The sequence below is a fragment of the Peromyscus leucopus genome, chromosome 9 (genome assembly GCF_004664715.2).
Source record: "Peromyscus leucopus breed LL Stock chromosome 9, UCI_PerLeu_2.1, whole genome shotgun sequence".
Taxonomy (NCBI): domain Eukaryota; kingdom Metazoa; phylum Chordata; class Mammalia; order Rodentia; family Cricetidae; genus Peromyscus; species Peromyscus leucopus.
The window spans coordinates 109459295-109477362 of NC_051070.1; the positions used below are offsets into that span (position 1 = coordinate 109459295).

Consider the following 18068-nt stretch of genomic DNA (forward strand, 5'->3'; position numbering starts at 1 on the left):
GGGGAGAACTGACTCCTACAACTGTCCTCCAACCAGCCCCTGCCACCACACAAATGAAAAACACAAACAAAACCAACAAGAACAAAAAACTCCCATGTCAACAGTTAATCTGGAACTCACCCTGTAAATCAGGCTCACCTCGACCTCAGACATTGCCTGCCTCTGCCTCCCGAGTGCTGGGATTAAAGGCGTGCACCACCACCACCTGGCCTGGGTTAATTCTGTATTTCATATCTATCGTTTGCCCTTGGATACTACAATGATCAATTAGCATTCAGATGTTCTTTTGCCAAAGCCAGCTCCACCTGTGTGTGTCGTGTCGTCCCCCCCCCCCGTGTGTGTGTGTGTGTGTGTGTGTGTGTGTGTGTGTGTGTGTGTGTGTGTGTTTGTTATACAGCACAACCTGGCTGGAAATGAGTCTTCTTGCCTCAGGCTCCTCCTGAATGCTGGGATCACAGTTGTGCGCTACCAGGCCCACAAACACCATTCCTATATTAACAAAGTCTAGAACCGAAGGACTAAACTGTAGACGGAACAATTACCATCTGGAAGTGAAGGGTAACTTTCTCAGACTACTGAAACTGGCTCTGCCCATAGGGCCTTGCTTCCTCTACTACAATGTATTTAAAATATTTCTTCTCTCCAAGGCTCTGACAAGTCTTAAAAACATTCAACAGTACTTGTAGTAGAAACAACTGACTCAATATTCTGGGGGTGGAGATAGGGGACACATATCTCAAAAGGACACTCCAAACACATGAAACTAATTCAGTGATACAACAAACAGTAACTTACCTGCATGACTTGCTGTAATTTCAGAACTCGCTTATAGATGGTTGAATTGGGAACATTATAGCGTTTGGCATTTTCAAACATTAAATTCAGATCACACTCCAAATGGTCTAAAGTTTCATATTCTTGGTTTTTTAGCTTTGTTCTGTGAAAGACAAATAAATGATTAGAAGTTTCTATTATGAAAATTACCAACCCTCCTTCTGAAAGTTCACCCCAAAACTTTCATAAGCACAACACCCTGTCTTTATTAACCACTTGTAACTGGCTTTCAAGTTAAAAAGTAAGGTCTAAAGCACTATTAAATTTAGACAATACCACAGTTTACCTGAAAACCCAAAAGAATAAACTAAATAATAGGACTTAGTAAAGTGGTCAACTGTGAAAGCAAATACACTAGGAAAACTCCCAGTGAAAAAAATCCTGAGAAACAAAAATTAGATTTTAAACTAATTCAATGAATCACCGTTAACTACTGATTTCTGAAAATTAGGATGCCATTGCAGTTCATTGGGGTTACTGTAATAAGGTCCTGAAAAAACATTCAGAGTAACAGATTTACCTCCAGGAGACACACGGACAGTGAAGGGGGCTCTCATGATGGGACACAAGAGGCAGATCTGCCAAGTATATTGACTACTCTTCTTCCAGTGCAGTCATTACAAAGAAGTAACATAGTTTAAAGCTGAGAACTGTTTATTTTACTTCAAATCACTAAGAATTCAAGTATTTTAGACACGATTGCTATCACTAACCATCAGCTCTCAGATGGGCTACATACTCTTTGTATATAGTCTCTGTTGGCTCTAACTCTGTATGAATTTTAAATTGAACTTTTACATTGATTAAAGTACTTACATGCTAATCATCAAAATAAAAAAAAAACTGTGCTAAGAAAATGACAGGTGAAAATAGCAATGATGTAGAGATCCCAAACGTTCTCATAGAATGTACTACATCTAAAGTTTTACTTTATTCAAGTGATATTCAGATTCTGTGCAGTGCTTAAGGAGATATTAATATCGAAAACATTTCTGGCCAGGCAGCGGTGGCACACACCTTTAATACCAGCAGAGCCAGGCGGATCTCTGTGAGTTCAAGGCCAGCCTGGTCTACAGAGCAAGATCCAGGAAAGGCACCAAAACTACACAAAGAAACCCTGTCTCGAAAAACAAAAAAACAAAACAAACAAACAAACAAAATCTCTGTATATAGCAAAAAACAATTAAACACAAATTCAGTTCTCAGTACCAGCTCACGAGCCTACCATAGCTTATTCCTGCCAAACCAAAGGTGAAGCAGTAGGTGTTAAGAACACCCACAAAGAACAGAAACTCTGGGCCAGCAAGAGAATCAGTAGGTTAAACACACTTGCTGTCAAGTCTGACAACCAAGTTCAATCCCAGATCCCACAGTGAAAGAACTGACTCCTGAAAGTTGTCTTCAAACCACCATACGAGTTATGGTATGCCTGTGACTGCATTCTACAGCTACATGTACACATGCCACAAAACAGAATCCAAACCTGAAAATAACTGCTTGTTCCACACCAGTGTTATTCAACGGCGGTGGGGTATTGGGGTAGGGGATGGAGAGGGACATGGGGATGGCAAACCCTAGCACAATGGAGAGTGGCTTGAGGAGCCACACTGGCCAGTTCCTCTAACTTTGTTGACTCTTCTTTCGTTGGGGCTGGAGATTGAACCCAAGGGATGCTAAACAAACACTACCACTGGCACAGCCCCAGTCTTCTACGCTGTTTGGGGAGGCCAAACAGATATCCCTAGGACCGTGGTGGATCACACAGCCATTAAAACCGAAAGAAATTTAAAATCAAGTTTCTTACTTGCATTCACCAAACTTTAAGAGCACAATATCTGTGACTTGTGATTACCACACAGGATGATACACGTAGTACAATATTTCTAGCATCATAGCTTTTGAATAGCACAGCTGGAAACATAGCTCCATCTATCTTTCAAAACTTTAGTGTGATGCCTGCAAAGCCTCAACTATTTTACTACTTTCCATTCTTTCACATTAGTATACTACATTATAGTGGTTCTCAACCTTCCTAATGCTGTGATTCTTTAAATAGGCGAAGATGCAGATGAATCTTCCAAATTCTGTATCTTTTCACTTAACAAATCTAAGTTTGTATTACAAAATTCCAACTTAGAACAACTATTAACTAAGATGGCTGACTTAAAATGAACTAATGACTAGAGAGATAACTTTGAAGGTAACAGCAACTGGCTACTTTCCCAGAGGACTGAGGTTTGATCCCAGCACCCACATGGCAGCTCACAACTGTCTGTAAGTGGAGTTCCAGGGAATCTGATGTCCTCTTCTGGCCTCTGCAGGCACCAGGTACTTACACAGTACATAGACAGACATGCAGACAAAACACCCATACAAATGTTTAAAAAGTAAGTGTTTTGGGAACAGGACACACTAGAGACATGGTCCAGCACTTGCTGATTTTAGAGAGGATCTGAGTTCAGTTCCCAGTACCTGCATGGTGGCTCACAACAATCTGCACCTCTAGTTCCTGGGGATCCAATGCTCTCTTCTGACCTCCAAGGACACCAAGCATGAACATGCTGTACATACATACATGCAGGCAACACACACATAAAATAAATAAATCTTTAAACAGTTAAAAAATTAAAATTAACTAGACTATTTGAATTTTTTAAATAAAGGAAAAAGAAATTAAGAATAAAATTCATGACATCTATAAAATTTACTATCCTTCCAAAGGCAAAGAAAATAAGTGACAATTTTCTAGACTATTTTCTAAATGAATGTTAGCCTAATTTCTGTATCATTTTATTAAGGCCAAATAAACTGATTTGCCATGACTACACTACAAGACTGTTTCAAAAAAAGTTAACTAAATGAATAAATATCAATGACAGTGTGGGCATGAATGCTTCTCCTTTTTTTTTTTTTTAAACTTTACTCAGTTATAAGACAGACACTTAAATACTGAGGTAAAATTTTTTTTCACCATTTAATATCCATATCTATTTCTGGAAAGAATAGGGTATGTGCAGACTCAACTAACAAGAAGACATATCTATATTGATTAATGTAGAAGCAGTCTTACCTGATCTGTTGAAGCGATATGGGCATTTTAATTTGCTGATAATAATCTGGGTATTTTTTCTTTGAAGGCAAATGAAAAAAAGGTTCGGCTATTAGCTGCCCTTGGTTATTCCGACAGCTCCTAACTGTGTCATAAAGCTGATGAAAAGGATTTGAAACATCCATAAAGGAAGTAATGCTCTCGGCTTCAGACTCCCCTTCTTCATACCGTGCAGCTGGAAAGACAAAAACATATTTACCAGGGAAATAAAGACAAAACAATCAACATTTAATTTTATTAATTCATAAAAAAGATTTTGTTTTATGAATATTTTGCCCTTGTGTATGTATACATGGGTCCTTGTGCCCATAGGTCAGAAGAGGGTACTGGATCCTCTTGGTTTTGAGTTACAGACAATTGTCAGCTGCCATGTGGGTGCTGGGAATTGAACCTGAGTCATCTAGAAAGCATTACTGAGAGGTGGTAGAAACTAAAACATGTGGATTAGTGGGAGTCCCGAGGGCATGCATCTGAAAGAGATAATGAGACCTTGCTTTTCACTTCCCCAACACAGGTAAAGGTTTACTCTACCACAGCCCTACTATGTATGATATGCTGCCTTGCCACAGGACTAAGAGAAACAGGTTTGACGCATCATGGACTAGAACTTTCAAAACTGTGAGCCAAAGCAAGATACTGTTTATTATCTTTAGGTATTTGTTGGAAAAACTAAGACTGACATATTTACCATGGTATAAATTTAGATTAGGTTGATACTCTTAAACGTGATTCAGCCTTAAGTCTGACTTTGCGCCGCTCATCTCTAATATCAGAGAATGATTGATTCCTTAGTAAGGAAATGTTCAGGTAGAAGCTAAGTCATAAAAACACCAGAACAAAGCAAATTAATAATTTTTATAGAAATACAAAACACACACTACTCATTTCTCTAAAGATGTATTTACCTGTATGTATGTGCATATGCTGTGTGTGCAGGAACCTGAAGAGGTTAGAAAAGGTCTTTGTTTTTCAGCTAAGGTTGATCTTCAACTTCCTGACCCTCTTGCCTTTACCTACAGAGAGTGCTGGGATTACAGAAATGTACACAGCTGCTATTATGAGGCACTGGGCAACAAAACCAGGGTTTCATGCATGTATGGCAAGGGCTCTACCAACTAAGCTACATACCTGGTGCCTATTTAGGTTTTTAAACTTTATCTTTTCATTACTAGTTGATATCTTTGTTACACGATTATCAGAAGTATGTCCTGCATAATTCTGAAACATTCAAACTTATTGAAATTTATTTTAAGCTCAGTAGATAGTCAATTTTGACAAATGTGAACCCGGGAGGAATATGTATTTTCTAGGTGCAGAATGCATATATCAAGCCTAATATAGTAATTTGTATAACAGGCACTAGAACATATCAATGCTTCAATCCATGGAACCTGTGAATGCTACCTAAGTCAGAAGAAGAACTTTGCAGATGTTAGTAACAATCTTGACATGAGTAGGCACTCAAAAGTAATAACAAGGATGCTACCATGAAAGAGTCAAAGGAAGAAGGAATAACAAATACTGAGGCTGGAGAGCTATAGTTTCAACATGGAAGAAGGAACCATGAGCCAAGGGATACAGGTAGCCTCTAGAAATCAGAAAAATCAAAGAATCTGTTTTCCTGTAAAATACCTAAATGGAAGGCTGGCCTACTTACCACCTTGATTTTAGACACCTGAGCTCCACAACTGTAAGAAAATAAATTTATGTTGCTCTAAATCACTAAGTTTACAGTAACTTGTTTCAACAAGTAATACAAAAGAACTCTGTTCAAGGGCTGGGATGTAGCTCAATGTTAGGGCTTTGCCTAGCATGAATGAAGGCCTGGGTTCAATCCCTTGCACCACTGGAAGGGGTGGTGGCTATTGGTGCTTGGGACATGATAAATGGATCCACACCTACTACCTCTTATTTAGTGATTGTGAGAAGGGCCCTTTAACTTCTAAAGACAGTATTTTCGAGTTTCCCACAAAGCTCCATCTGTTTGTTTTTTACAAACTTGGAGTTCTTCTGTAACACCTTTCCAAGGAAACAAATCTTTCATTACTATGACAGAACACTTTTATTTGTCAATATCTGTATTCAAGAGTCCTCTTTATGAGAAATCAATAAAGAAAGCTACAGTTACTCTTTGGTTATTTATTTCTTTACTCTTGGTTATTATTTGCTTGATTTATTTTCTTTTAAAAAAGTGTTATTTTTATTTTATGTGTATGAGTGCTTTGCCTATATCTAAGTACCATATGCATGCAGTGCATGTGGAAGCCAGGAGAGAGTGTCAGATCCCTTGGAACTGAGTTACAAAGGGTTGTGAGGCACCCTGTAGGTGCTGGGAACTGAACCCATGTCCTCTGCAAGAGCAAGTGCTCTTAATTGTTGAGCCATCTCTCTAGCCTCTTGCCTGACTTATCTTTATCTATTCTTTTATGTTCAAGTTCCCTGTCTCTGTATTTATCCAATTATGTCCATTAACACAAAGCAATTTACCTCTGACAATTTTACTTACCCAAGATTACATCAAATGTAACAATATAACATTTTCTTAAAAAACTAACCAATTCCAAGAAAGGCCAGAGTCAATGCAATTTCCCTCAGCCAGAAGGACCACAATCTAAAAATCGCCTACCAGCTAAAGCGGCATCCTCTTCACTTTCCGAGCCATACTGAAGTGCCATGGTGATTGCTGATAAGCGACCCCCTTGGACTGCTCTTTTATTACTACAAAGAAAAATGAGCAATTAGAAAACAGACTGGCATTATGATTTGTTTACCTTAAATAGGAACTGTTAAAATGCACTAATAGGAAAAAATAACTCCTATTAACTGTCCTTTTAGTTTATAATATTCTTCACAATCAGTTTTAGCAAAGAAAAATGGGATTTTTGTTCTTCTCAAAAAAGAAAAGTTGGGGCTGAAGAGATGGCTCAGCAGTTAAGAACACTAGCTGCTCATCCAAAGAACCTGGGTTTGAGTCCTAGCATCCAAAGGGCACCTCATAGTTGTCTGTCACTCCCATGCCAGGAGATCTGATGCCCTCTTCTGATCTCCACAGGCACTGCACTCACATGATGCATAGCCATACGTGGAGGCAAACCACCCATATACATAAAATAAAGCTTAAAAAAGGAGAGAAAGGGGTAGCAGAAAGCCTGGAGTAGATTACTACAATTTGTTTTTCACTTAAATGTAGTATATTTCTCCATATTTTATATGAAGTATGGATTTAGTTATTCTCTAAGACACTCATTTTACAATAAATTCTATTATGAACACAATATTTATTTAGTATAAACAAGTATTTAATACCACATTTTATTTGTAACACTAAACACTACTTAATAATACTTAAGTGTTATCTGAGAGGTGAGGAAAGATCTATATAGAACCTTAACCTACTTGTGGTTACTTTTGTGACAGGATCTTGCTATGGAACCCAGACTGGCCTTGAACTCACAATCTTTCTGCCTCAGTTTGCCAAATGCTGAAATTATGGGTATATGCCACTATGCCCAGCTCTTACCTCAATCTTCTTAAGTAAAATAGCTGATATACTCTCCTCAAAACCTATAGTAATACTTAAAGATAGCCACTTGGCTAGCATGCCTGTTAACAGTCACAGCATGAGCCAGCTCTCAAGACTATACCCTCTTACTCTCACCGGTAATACTTGCTAGTGGGGTTTCTTTCTTCACCAAGGCTGCTTTTACTGTGCGAAGGACCTGTCAGCCTGGCTGCAGCCAAATTTGATGCAGTCCTATCCAAAGATAAAATAAAAAAATAAAATAAAAAACCCCTCAGAGACTGTATAGCTAAAAATCAAAATGCTGGGCAAGCAAAAAGGAAACAACTAGTTTCTTCTAAGAGAAGTAATGAAATATTTCTGAGAGTCTATTATACAGCAAGTTCTGTGTCAAGATTTGGGACACTGAAGAAAACGGTCAGGACTAGTCTTCATGAGCTTATGGTTGCTATGGAACCAGAAGATACCATATTGACACAAACATGAGGGCCAGAAGAAAACTTTGAAGTAGTTCCTCAATGTTTCCATTTCACTTAAGAGGAAATGGAATCCCAGAACTAAGACATTTTCAAAGATAGAGTCCTAATGAAGGACAAGCCAGATTGAGACTTGAGTTCTTCTAATTTAACATCCTTATTGCAAACATAAAAATACAGTATTATATAATCCTACACAATATATATGTCCAACATCTTTTCAAATAACTTTGTCCAGCTACAATGGAGCAGCTAGAAAAGCTTCTACTGTTTTCAGAATCATACATCAGCTGTAAATTAATCTTATTTTCTACTGTCTTGATTTTACTAGCTAAAAATTCAGCAAAGAGGCACAAATATCTTAAACCTACCTTATTCGAAGACTTGATTTAGCCATTTCATGATGTTCAATTTCTGCCTTTTTCATATAAAATATTTTTTTAATCGAATTGGCATCCTAGCAAGATAAAATTACTTTACTTAGAAAAAGACTCACAAGATGGCTCAGTGGGCAGCGGCTCTTGCCACCAAACCTGATGACCTGAGTTTAATCCCTGAGACCCACATGGTGGACTGAGAGACAACTCTTGCAAGTTGTCCTCTTATCTCCACGTTTAGACCTACACACACCCAAAACAAACAAACAAAGTAATGGGGAAAAAGAGAAAACTATTCTGACTCCTTCATTGCTGGCTTTCATGTCCATCTTTCATTTGGAGCAGACTTCTCTATTCACTAGCCACAAAACTGCATCCCTAACACCATCCCACAAACTTCCAAATTATCTTCACAAGTTGTCACTAGGTGAGTACAAGTTTAGAAGGCTGCTGCTCTTTTATAATTTGGCAAGTAAGAAGCACACCGGATCTAATGGCAAAATACAATAAATTCTATATTTGTATAAAATGATATAAAAGTTAAAAAAGATGGAATTCTATAATTTTAAAGACCATTTACATAAATTTCAGATAAATAAATGTACTTGCTTAAATTACTAGCAACCTAACACATTAAATTCCAAGTTTCCTTTCTCATAGTTCAGGTTGACTCTGTTAAGAAGCACACACCCATGCTCTTGGGTCATTATTCTTTTTCCTAAGCATATACCTTTGTAATAATCCCATGCCTATGCTAATCTTTCTTCCTTATAAACTCCAACTCTGCTTCATAAAAATAAATGAATAAATAAAAACAACTTAGTTCAGGGAAAATAATTAGACTAAAAAAATTCTTATCAGCAAACAGTACCATAAACTAAAATGTCCTTTCAGGAACTAAGAATTCAAGTACCTCCTAATTCATTCCTGATTCTCACTCAAATTTCTTTTTTTTGTTCGGTTTTTTGGGGGGTTGGTTTGTTTGTTTTTGAGACAGGTTCTTTCTGTGTAGCCCTGGCTGTTCTGGAATTCTTTTTTTTTTTGGGGGGGGGGGGCGGTTTTCGAGACAGGGTTTCTCTGTGTAGCTTTGTGCCTTTCCTGGGACTCACTTGGTAGTCCAGGCTGGCCTCGAACTCACAGAGATCCGCCTGCCTCTGCCTCCCGAGTGCTGGGATTAAAGGCGTGCGCCACCACCGCCCCAGCTGTTCTGGAATTCTTTATGTAGACCAGAATGGCCTTGAACTCACAGAGATTTCCCCTGCCTTGTGTCTTGAGTGCTGGGATTAAAGATGTGTGCCACTATATCTGGCTTCCCTCAAACTTCTTAAAAATACAAAAGAAAGTGGCTTGAGATGGGTAAACTGTAGAAATGGTTTGCTACTCCCTTGACTAAGAAAGTCCTACAAAATCATAAAAATCAAGAGGTTCAAATTTTCATGTTAACTTCAGGAACACCTGTGAGGGGCTGGAGAGATGGCTCATCAGTTAAGAGCACTGGATACGTTTCCAGAGGGCCTGGGTTTCTTCCCAGCACCCACATGACAGTTCACAACTGTCTGTAACTCCAGTCCCAAAGGTTCTAACACCCTCTTCTGGCCTCTGCAGGCACCAAAAGCACATGGTGCAAAGACATTCATGCAGGCAAAACACTCACACAAATAAAGTTAAAATTTTTTTTTAAAAGGAAACAATGTTATGGATACTACCTCCCTTGCAGAGTTCACTGGGGGGTGGAGATGGGAGGTCCACCTGTGAATCTGCCCCGGCCATTAGGGGTGACATATTTGAAAAGCCACCAAGCACCTGAAAGGTGTCACTTTAAAGAAGCACTATGTACAACCCCAGCAGTGTGATGGTAGAGCCAGCAGGTATGGCCAGGTGAAACACTGGGTAACCAAAAAAAATGAGTGCTGAATTTTTGCTGCTTGCACATACTTAAAAATAAGATAGGAATGTTGAACAAAGAATTTAGATGTGGATTCTGTAGTCACCAAACATATCCAGGTGAACAAAACACCCAAGATGTGTTGCTGGATTTACAGACTGTGACTGGTGGACTAGCCCATATATGAGCTCCTCCTGCCACACTGAGGTGATCTTCCCTGAAAAAGGACATACCATTTCTAAGCCAAGGAGGCTGCACAGAAGAAAAAGATACCCTAGAGAAAACTAAAACTTATGGCATAGGAATAAACTCAGCATAAAAGAAGTGCAAATAAAAGTTAATATTAACTACCAACAGCAATTTTGAGTATTTTGGCCAGCATTAAAAAAATATATGATTTTATTAGTAAAAGACTTTCTGAGCACCCTTTTCCAAATTCTCAATGATATGTAGTTAATCAAAGATATTTGGGTTTTTTTTTTGGTTTTTTGAGACAGGGTTTCTCTGTGTAGCCCTGGCTGTTCTGGAACTCACTCTGTGGACCAGGCTGGCCTCAAACTCAGAGATCCACCTGCCTCTGCTTCCCGAATGCTGGGATTAAAGCCATTTCTACAACCAACTATTCATTATTAGAACCAGAAAGTTTCTAAGGGGCAACTGCGAATCAAGCATTTATTTTATATTATGTACAACATTTCAAAAGATGATTTTTATATTTATGAAGTTTAAATACAAAGACTAAATAATTATTTTTAAAAAACTATATACATAGATGAACAGAAGAATCCAGGAATAAACCCTTATATCTATAGTTTAGTTGAGTTTCAATAAGGATGCCAACACAGTAAAATGGAGAAAGAATTACTTTTAAAATAGTGTTGGGGTAACAACCCATGTAAAACAATGTATTTAGATTCCTATTTAACATGCACAAAAATTAATTCAACTTAAGATTCAGGATCTAAATGTAATACCTAAAACTATAAAATCCTTAGAAGAAATATAGGTGTAAATATTTTTCATTGTTATGATACCTAAAATATAAGCAAACAAAGAAAAAAGAGTAGACAAACTAGAATTCTTCAGAATTAGTAAAACAATGTCAAAATAAATTACTGTGAAAGCTGAAAAGAGAATGGGAGAAAATATTTTAAAATCAACTGATGAGGATATGATATTAACAATATATTATAACTATTAAAGTGACAATAAAAAATAAGTAAACTAATTTAAAAAACAGGCAAAGAATCAAAATAAAGATTTCTCTAAAGAGGACAATATCATACACAAATGGTTACTATGTACATGAAAAGATGTTCAAATCATTAACTATCTTAAAGAAAAGCAAATCAACACTCTAACACTCCCAGGTTTGCTATAATAAAACAAAACTGAAAAGCAGATGTTTGCTGAGAATGTTGAAAAATGCAGCATTTGTGTAGTAATGGGAATATAAAATGGTAAAGTTATTCTGGAATCACTTTGCCAATTCCTCAGTAAGATAAATACATAGTTAATGTAGACCAAGCAATTGCATTCCTAGGTATGTACTCAAGTATAATGAAAACATATGTCCATAAAGAACTTATATATGTGAGTGTTTCTAACAGTATATTAGGAATTAGTCACAAAGGAATGCATGTTATATGATGCCATTTATATGAAATGTCCCAAATAGGCAAATGTATACAGGCAGAAAAGTAGATGGAGGTTCATGGTTTGGGAAACTGTAGGAAACAAAAAGTGAGTGTTAACTGACTGGCATTAATGGCTCTACAACTCTGTAAATACTAAACCACTTAGTTCTATATTCTAAATGGATAGAATTTATGGTTATAATAAACCCTGGCACTAAGTTAGTGTCTACTATCATCAATGAAAATAGCAACAACAAAACACTAACCTTGAATACTTGAGAACCAGGCTCATTATATGTTTTGGCATTTTTTGCTAGAAGATCTATATCTTTGGCCATTGCATGAATACTTTTATAGCTTCCATTCTATATATAGTAAACAACAAAATATAGCATTTTTTCTTAATAAGAATAGTCAATATAACCTTTAAAGAAAAAGACTACAAATTTTTAAGCTGTTACTATAGTAAAAAATATCACTGGGAAGTTTACTTGTAAATAATACCTAGTTATTTTCCCTTTTATAGATTATTACTAATACCTATTTACAAGTATATTTTGTGACATATAACAAACCAGAATCTATCTTATTTTCATAAAAACAACTACAAAAATCAAGTGAGGTAAGTTTTATTTAGCAAAAACATAGTTTACTATGCACCAAACACTAAGTGCTACATGAATATTCATTCATTGAAGTAAACTTAATAGTGTAAAGTAACACTTCCTCTATTTACCAGGCCATTGAGGTAAAGCATAAAACCAGTCCTACCATGTGCCCAAGCTATTATGCCTTAAAGCTCATTCAGTCCAAAATAATGCAAGGATACTTATTTGCTGCTTCCAACTTACAGAGGAAAAGAGACACACACACCAGGTAGAAGACACACGTGACGAATGGCTAGGTACACAGAAATAAACAGGGTAAGTTCTGAAGCATAGAGAAACCAAATTAAGTGCAGTGGGGAGGAGAAAGGGTAAAACTATAGCACAAACTGCACAGACGGGGACAAATACGGCAGAACTGAGACAGCCAGGCAAAGGAGAATAGCGGGTAGGCAAACCAACATTTGAACATTCATCTCATCTGGAAGGACTCTCACAGGCAGTAGGTGGGGCCATGAGATTGAACATTGGCAAATAGTTGCTTTCCAACAGCTTAGCAGCAAGGCAAAGAAAAATCTCCATGGGTCAGCTAATTCCCAATTTAGATCTTGAATGACTAAAGTCAAGGATGGCAGGATCCATCCCTGACTTGTGTGAACAAAGAGTCTAGCAGCAGACCAGAAAGCAACCAGGGCCCCTGGTAACAAACAACAGTAGAAATGGCAATATTACCACAAAGAGGTTGTACACAATACCAACTGTTTGACCACAACTCTGAGTTCTGCCTGTTTTCTAAAGAGCATTTATTTCCCTTGGGAAAGAAAGGGAACACACACACCAGGTAAAGGGCACAAGGACAAGTACCTATTTTCACTAACCTTATATTCAAATATCTATTGTAAGTAACTTTTATTCTAAGATATCCTAAAGCGATTTAGAAGAGGGTAAAAATAAACAACAAAGCTTTTACTGTCAACATGCTTTCATAGTCAGAAATGTCCATAACCAGTCCCACTTACTTAGCTATTTACTTATGCATTCCTTCATTTACTGGGAAGAGATTGAACCTAGGACCTTGAACCTAAGCTATACTCTTCTCCTAAAATACAATAAAAAGAAAAGAAATATCTACTTTACTTTCTAAAATCTTCTAATAAAGTATACAACCTGATCTGCCCTATACCACATGATTACAGATGTTCACCATCATACCTGTATTCTCTGAGCAATGGTCTTGAGATCTATAGGCTCCTTAATTATTGCATAATAGTCTGGATATTGCTGGAAGACAAAAACAGGTATGTTCAATAAGCTAAAGAACTCAGAAGGTAAGTCCACTCTTCAACCAGAAAACTGAGAAACTTTATGAAATTCGTGGCTAACGAATATTGAAAAAGAATGTGTTTTTTCTTTTTCAGGGAAAATGAGAGACAGGGTGTCACTATGAAATTTAGGTCAGCCTCAAACTCTCAAAATTCTTCTGCCTCAGCTTCCCATTTCCTGGAATTTTAGCAACACACCATTGGATCCAGTTCTTTAAATTCAGGATGGACTCAAGTTTTTCATATTTGCAACACAACATTGCATCTACAAAGTTCATGCTCAACAACCATAAGATTTTAATTTGAACTCTCTCCCTCCCTCCCTCCCTCCCTCCTACTATTTGAAAGACATTTCTGATTTTGTGTTGGGGCACACATGAGATGCGCCTGTGGAATTCATTGAATCCAAGCTCACCCCAAGAAACAGACATATTGGGGAATGTCGTGATGCCTCTCACGGCAATTGCTCTCAGGCTCTTCTACAAGTTTTGTTTCTTGAAGTAAATAACTGAAGCTGACCAAAATCCAAAAGTAGTTTTGCTCTTTTTTTAAGTTTTTATAACATGAAAATACAACTACATCATTTCCCCTTTCCCTTTCCTCCCTCCAATCCCTTCCAAGTATCCCTCACATCGCTTTGCTCTCTCAAATTTGGCCCCTATTTCCGTAATTGTTACTTGTGTGAGCGGGAGAGAATATATGTGTGTTCTTAAATATAGAAATACAACTTGCTCAGTCCATATATTACTTGTATGTATAGGACTTGGTACTGGGTAACCAATTTGGGAGCTCTTCCCTAGGAAGACTAGTTCTCCTGCCCTCTAAGTTTCTTAGTTGTCTGTAGTTCTTTGTCTAGGCTTGAGGACCCATAGGATTTCCTTCTTCCGTGTTAGCTTGTCTACTGATGTCATCCTTGTTCTGGTCTTCTTTAGGCAACAGTGTTGGTGAGAATTCATGGGTATAGCTTCCCTGACATTTCTTTTCTTTTTTTTTTTTTGAGACAGGGTTTCTCAGTGTAGCTTTGCGCCTTTCCTGGAGCTCACTTGGTAGCCCAGGCTGGCCTCGAACTCACAGAGATCCGCCTGGCTCTGCCTCCCGAGTGCTGGGATTAAAGGCGTGCGCCACCAACGCCCGGCCCCTGACATTTCTATAAGTCACAATCTCACAATGAATTTCTGTTCCTCTTGCTCTTATAAATTTTCCACTCACTCTTCCACTAGGATCCCTGAATAATTTTTGTTCTTATAGACACAGAATGAAAACGAACAACTGGATCTTAATCAAGACAAGTGTATGTGTTCATGTATGTGCACGTGTGCATGTGGAGACCAGAGGTCAACATCAGTTGTTTCTCTATTACTTTCATCTTACTTTATGAGAAAGGATTTCACACTCAACCTGGAACTCACCAAACTGGCTAGACTGGCTGAACAGCGAGCTCCAGGGATCCTCCTGCATTTGTTACCTCAGTGCTGGGGTTATAGGAGCACAACTATATACAGCTGTTTTATGGGTGCTGAAATCCCAACTCAGGTCCTCATAGCTGTGTGGCAAATGCTTTACTGACTGAGCCATCTTCCCACTATCAAAGCTGGATTTTTTTCCTTCAGATGCCAGAGGTTGAGGGCTCATCAGACCATTTTTTCTACCGAGAGAAACCACCATTCTACTCTCTGTGTCTTTGATTTTAACTATTCTAGTCTCGCACATAAGATCAATCACATACACTATTTCTCCTTCAGGATTAGCGATTTCACTTAGCATTTGTTTAGGACCCCTCCATATTGTACATAAATCAGAACTTCCTTCCTTTTTCTGTTTTGTTTTTTTGAGACAGGGTTTCTTTTCTCTCTGTAGTTCTGGCTGTCCTGGAACTCGTTTTGTAAGCCAGACTGGCCTTGAACTCAAGAGATCTGCCTGTCTCTGTCTCCCGAGTACTGAGAGATTAAAGGGGTGTGCCACCACCACTCAGCTCAGAACTTCCTTCCTTTCTAAAGTCAAATAATATTTGACTATTTTGTACATATATTTTATTCATCTATTCATCTACCAAAGCATATTTGAGTTGCTTCCAAGAATAATTTTTCAATGATAAAATATGCATCTAAAATAAACTTTGTATAAAAAGGACTCTGTTCAAGAGATTGGATGAAAGGAAGAGAAATAAATTCTTCCTCTTTTTAGGTCTCCTCGTTTTCCTAGTGATGGAGAAAGGGGAACAAACTGTACTCTTCCACCCAAAAAGGGAAGAGATTTTTCTAGACCAGTAAGATCTTTCTAAGGTATCAGGGCCTCCTATGGCTTCACATATAAGAGAAGATTAATATAGATACAGGTATGATTTCCCATCCCATTTATAGCTTCTCAAACTGCAAAACTGCTCACGGCTCTAGCACTCTTCTAGTTCTAACAGTATGCTTTGAAAATAACACCATTTCAGCACTTACTCCACAGTAGTTCTTTCTTTCTTTTTTTTGATAACAGCCCTGGCACTCCTGGAACTCACTCTACAGACCAGGCTGGCCTTGAACTCACAGGGATCTGCCTGCCTCTGCCTCCTGAGTGCTGGGATTAAAGGTGTGTGCTGCCACCATCTGGCTAGAGTTTCAATTTTGTTTTTTTGTTTTTGTTTTTTTTTCTCAAGACATGGAGTTTCAATTTTTAAAACTAACAACAACAACAACAACAACAAATCCTAGAAGATGGATGGTCATGATAGCTGCACAATAATGGGAATGTATTGAGATGTTACAGAATTGTACATTTTAAAATGGCTGAAATAGAGATCAGGAAGATCTGCAATTCCAGTATTCAGAGGCTGAAGCAGGAAGATTTGTTTGTGACAAGCCTAGTCAATGTAGTGAAACCCTGTCTCAAAATAACAAAAATAAGTAATAGTTAACACAAATAAAAAAGGCTAAAATGGTAAATTATACTATTATATACCATAGTAACGAAACCAGAAAACAGCCTATGAGTTTGGAATCACTCAAGTAATACAGCCAGGAAATCTGCCCCATCCCCACTCTCACCCACCCCACCCCACCCCGACATACACACAACTAATGATCTTGTTTTAAAAGCCAAACTTTGGGGGCTGACAGATGGCTCAGCACCTAAGAGCACTTGATGTTCTTGCAGATTCCCAGCACCCACATGGCAGCTCCAAACCATCTCTAACTCCAGTTCAGAGGATCTAATACTTCTCCTAACTTTCACATGCACCACATACACACGGCACACATACACACACATACAGGCAAAAGGCTTCTACCCCTATTAAGGGAAAAAAAGTCATCTTCTAGTCAAGTAAAATGACAGATTATGCCCTTTGTGCTGTCTGCTGGGGCCATGAAGAGTATCATTTGGCTACCTCTAGTACTTAACCTTTAATCTTATTTTACTTAATAGTACCTAATAAAATTCTTAAAATACTTAAAATTAAATATTTTAATTCATTTGTCATTGATCACTTTGGATCTTACCACTTTGGAAGGCAGTTTCTGAAAAAGTTCACTGACGAGCCGTCCTGATGGATTTGTGGCCACAACTATGGCTTCAAGAAGCTGCTCCAGGACTTCCTTTAGGTAACTTGGAGAAGACTAAAAGGTAAGGAGGGGCAGGGAGAGAAACAAACCCATACATAAGTACCAAGCAGTAAATAGTTCTTAAGATGACAAAGCTAGTTCAAAAGAGCAACTACTAAGCAGTATTTATCAAGTTTCAAGAGTACCTTAGAGACGCTCTAGTGTGGACACAGCTTGTAACTTGAGGACTACATGAATTAGTGAAGCTCCTTGTCATATTTCTGTAATTAACTCCTATAATGAATCTTAATTTTGTAATAAACATTGTAAACGTACCATATATGTGAATGTGGAAATCCATATCCTTAAACTAGAGAAAACATGCCCCATAATAATACTTGTCTACTCAAGTTTCTCAAATTAAGTAAAAAACTAAATGGATCCTCCTTGTTACCTAGCCTCTCTGGGTCTGTAGATTGTAGATGGTTATCCTTTACTTTACAGTCCAAGAGGGAAGCATGGTTTTTCATTGGAAGGGGAAATAGAAGAGACTTGTGAGTGGACTGGGTGCCAGTAGGGATGGGAACATGAGGGTTGGGGGTGGGGGGATAGAGAGGGAGAGTGCTGAAAGAGATGACCTGAAAGGGGGGAAACTTGGGGGCCAGATAAGAGTCCTGGTGCAAGGGAAACTCCCAGAATCTACAAGGATGACTCCTAGCAACAGTAGATATGTAGCCTGAGCTGGTCATTTCCTGTGACCAGGCAAGACACCAGTG

At 38.0% G+C, this 18068-nt stretch overlaps 1 protein-coding gene across 34 annotated transcripts in view; it reads right to left on the reverse strand.

Moving 5' to 3' along the window:
• The window catches only part of Pbrm1 (polybromo 1), a 110196-nt gene that overhangs the window by 69095 nt on the left and 23033 nt on the right, over nt 1–18068 (reverse strand). For 29 of the 34 annotated variants that reach the window (XM_028891244.1, XM_028891229.1, XM_028891248.2 and 26 more), the window contains 8 exons: nt 17251–17367; nt 13656–13724; nt 12105–12203; nt 8311–8396; nt 7602–7697; nt 6570–6661; nt 3905–4118; nt 796–937 (listed from right to left, as the gene is read on the reverse strand). In XM_028891244.1, the coding sequence (XP_028747077.1) occupies nt 796–937; nt 3905–4118; nt 6570–6661; nt 7602–7697; nt 8311–8396; nt 12105–12203; nt 13656–13724; nt 17251–17367 (915 nt within the window). The remainder of the gene's footprint in view (nt 1–795; nt 938–3904; nt 4119–6569; nt 6662–7601; nt 7698–8310; nt 8397–12104; nt 12204–13655; nt 13725–17250; nt 17368–18068) is intronic. The other 5 variants (XM_028891258.1, XM_028891231.2, XM_028891257.2 and 2 more) reach the window with 1 other exon arrangement.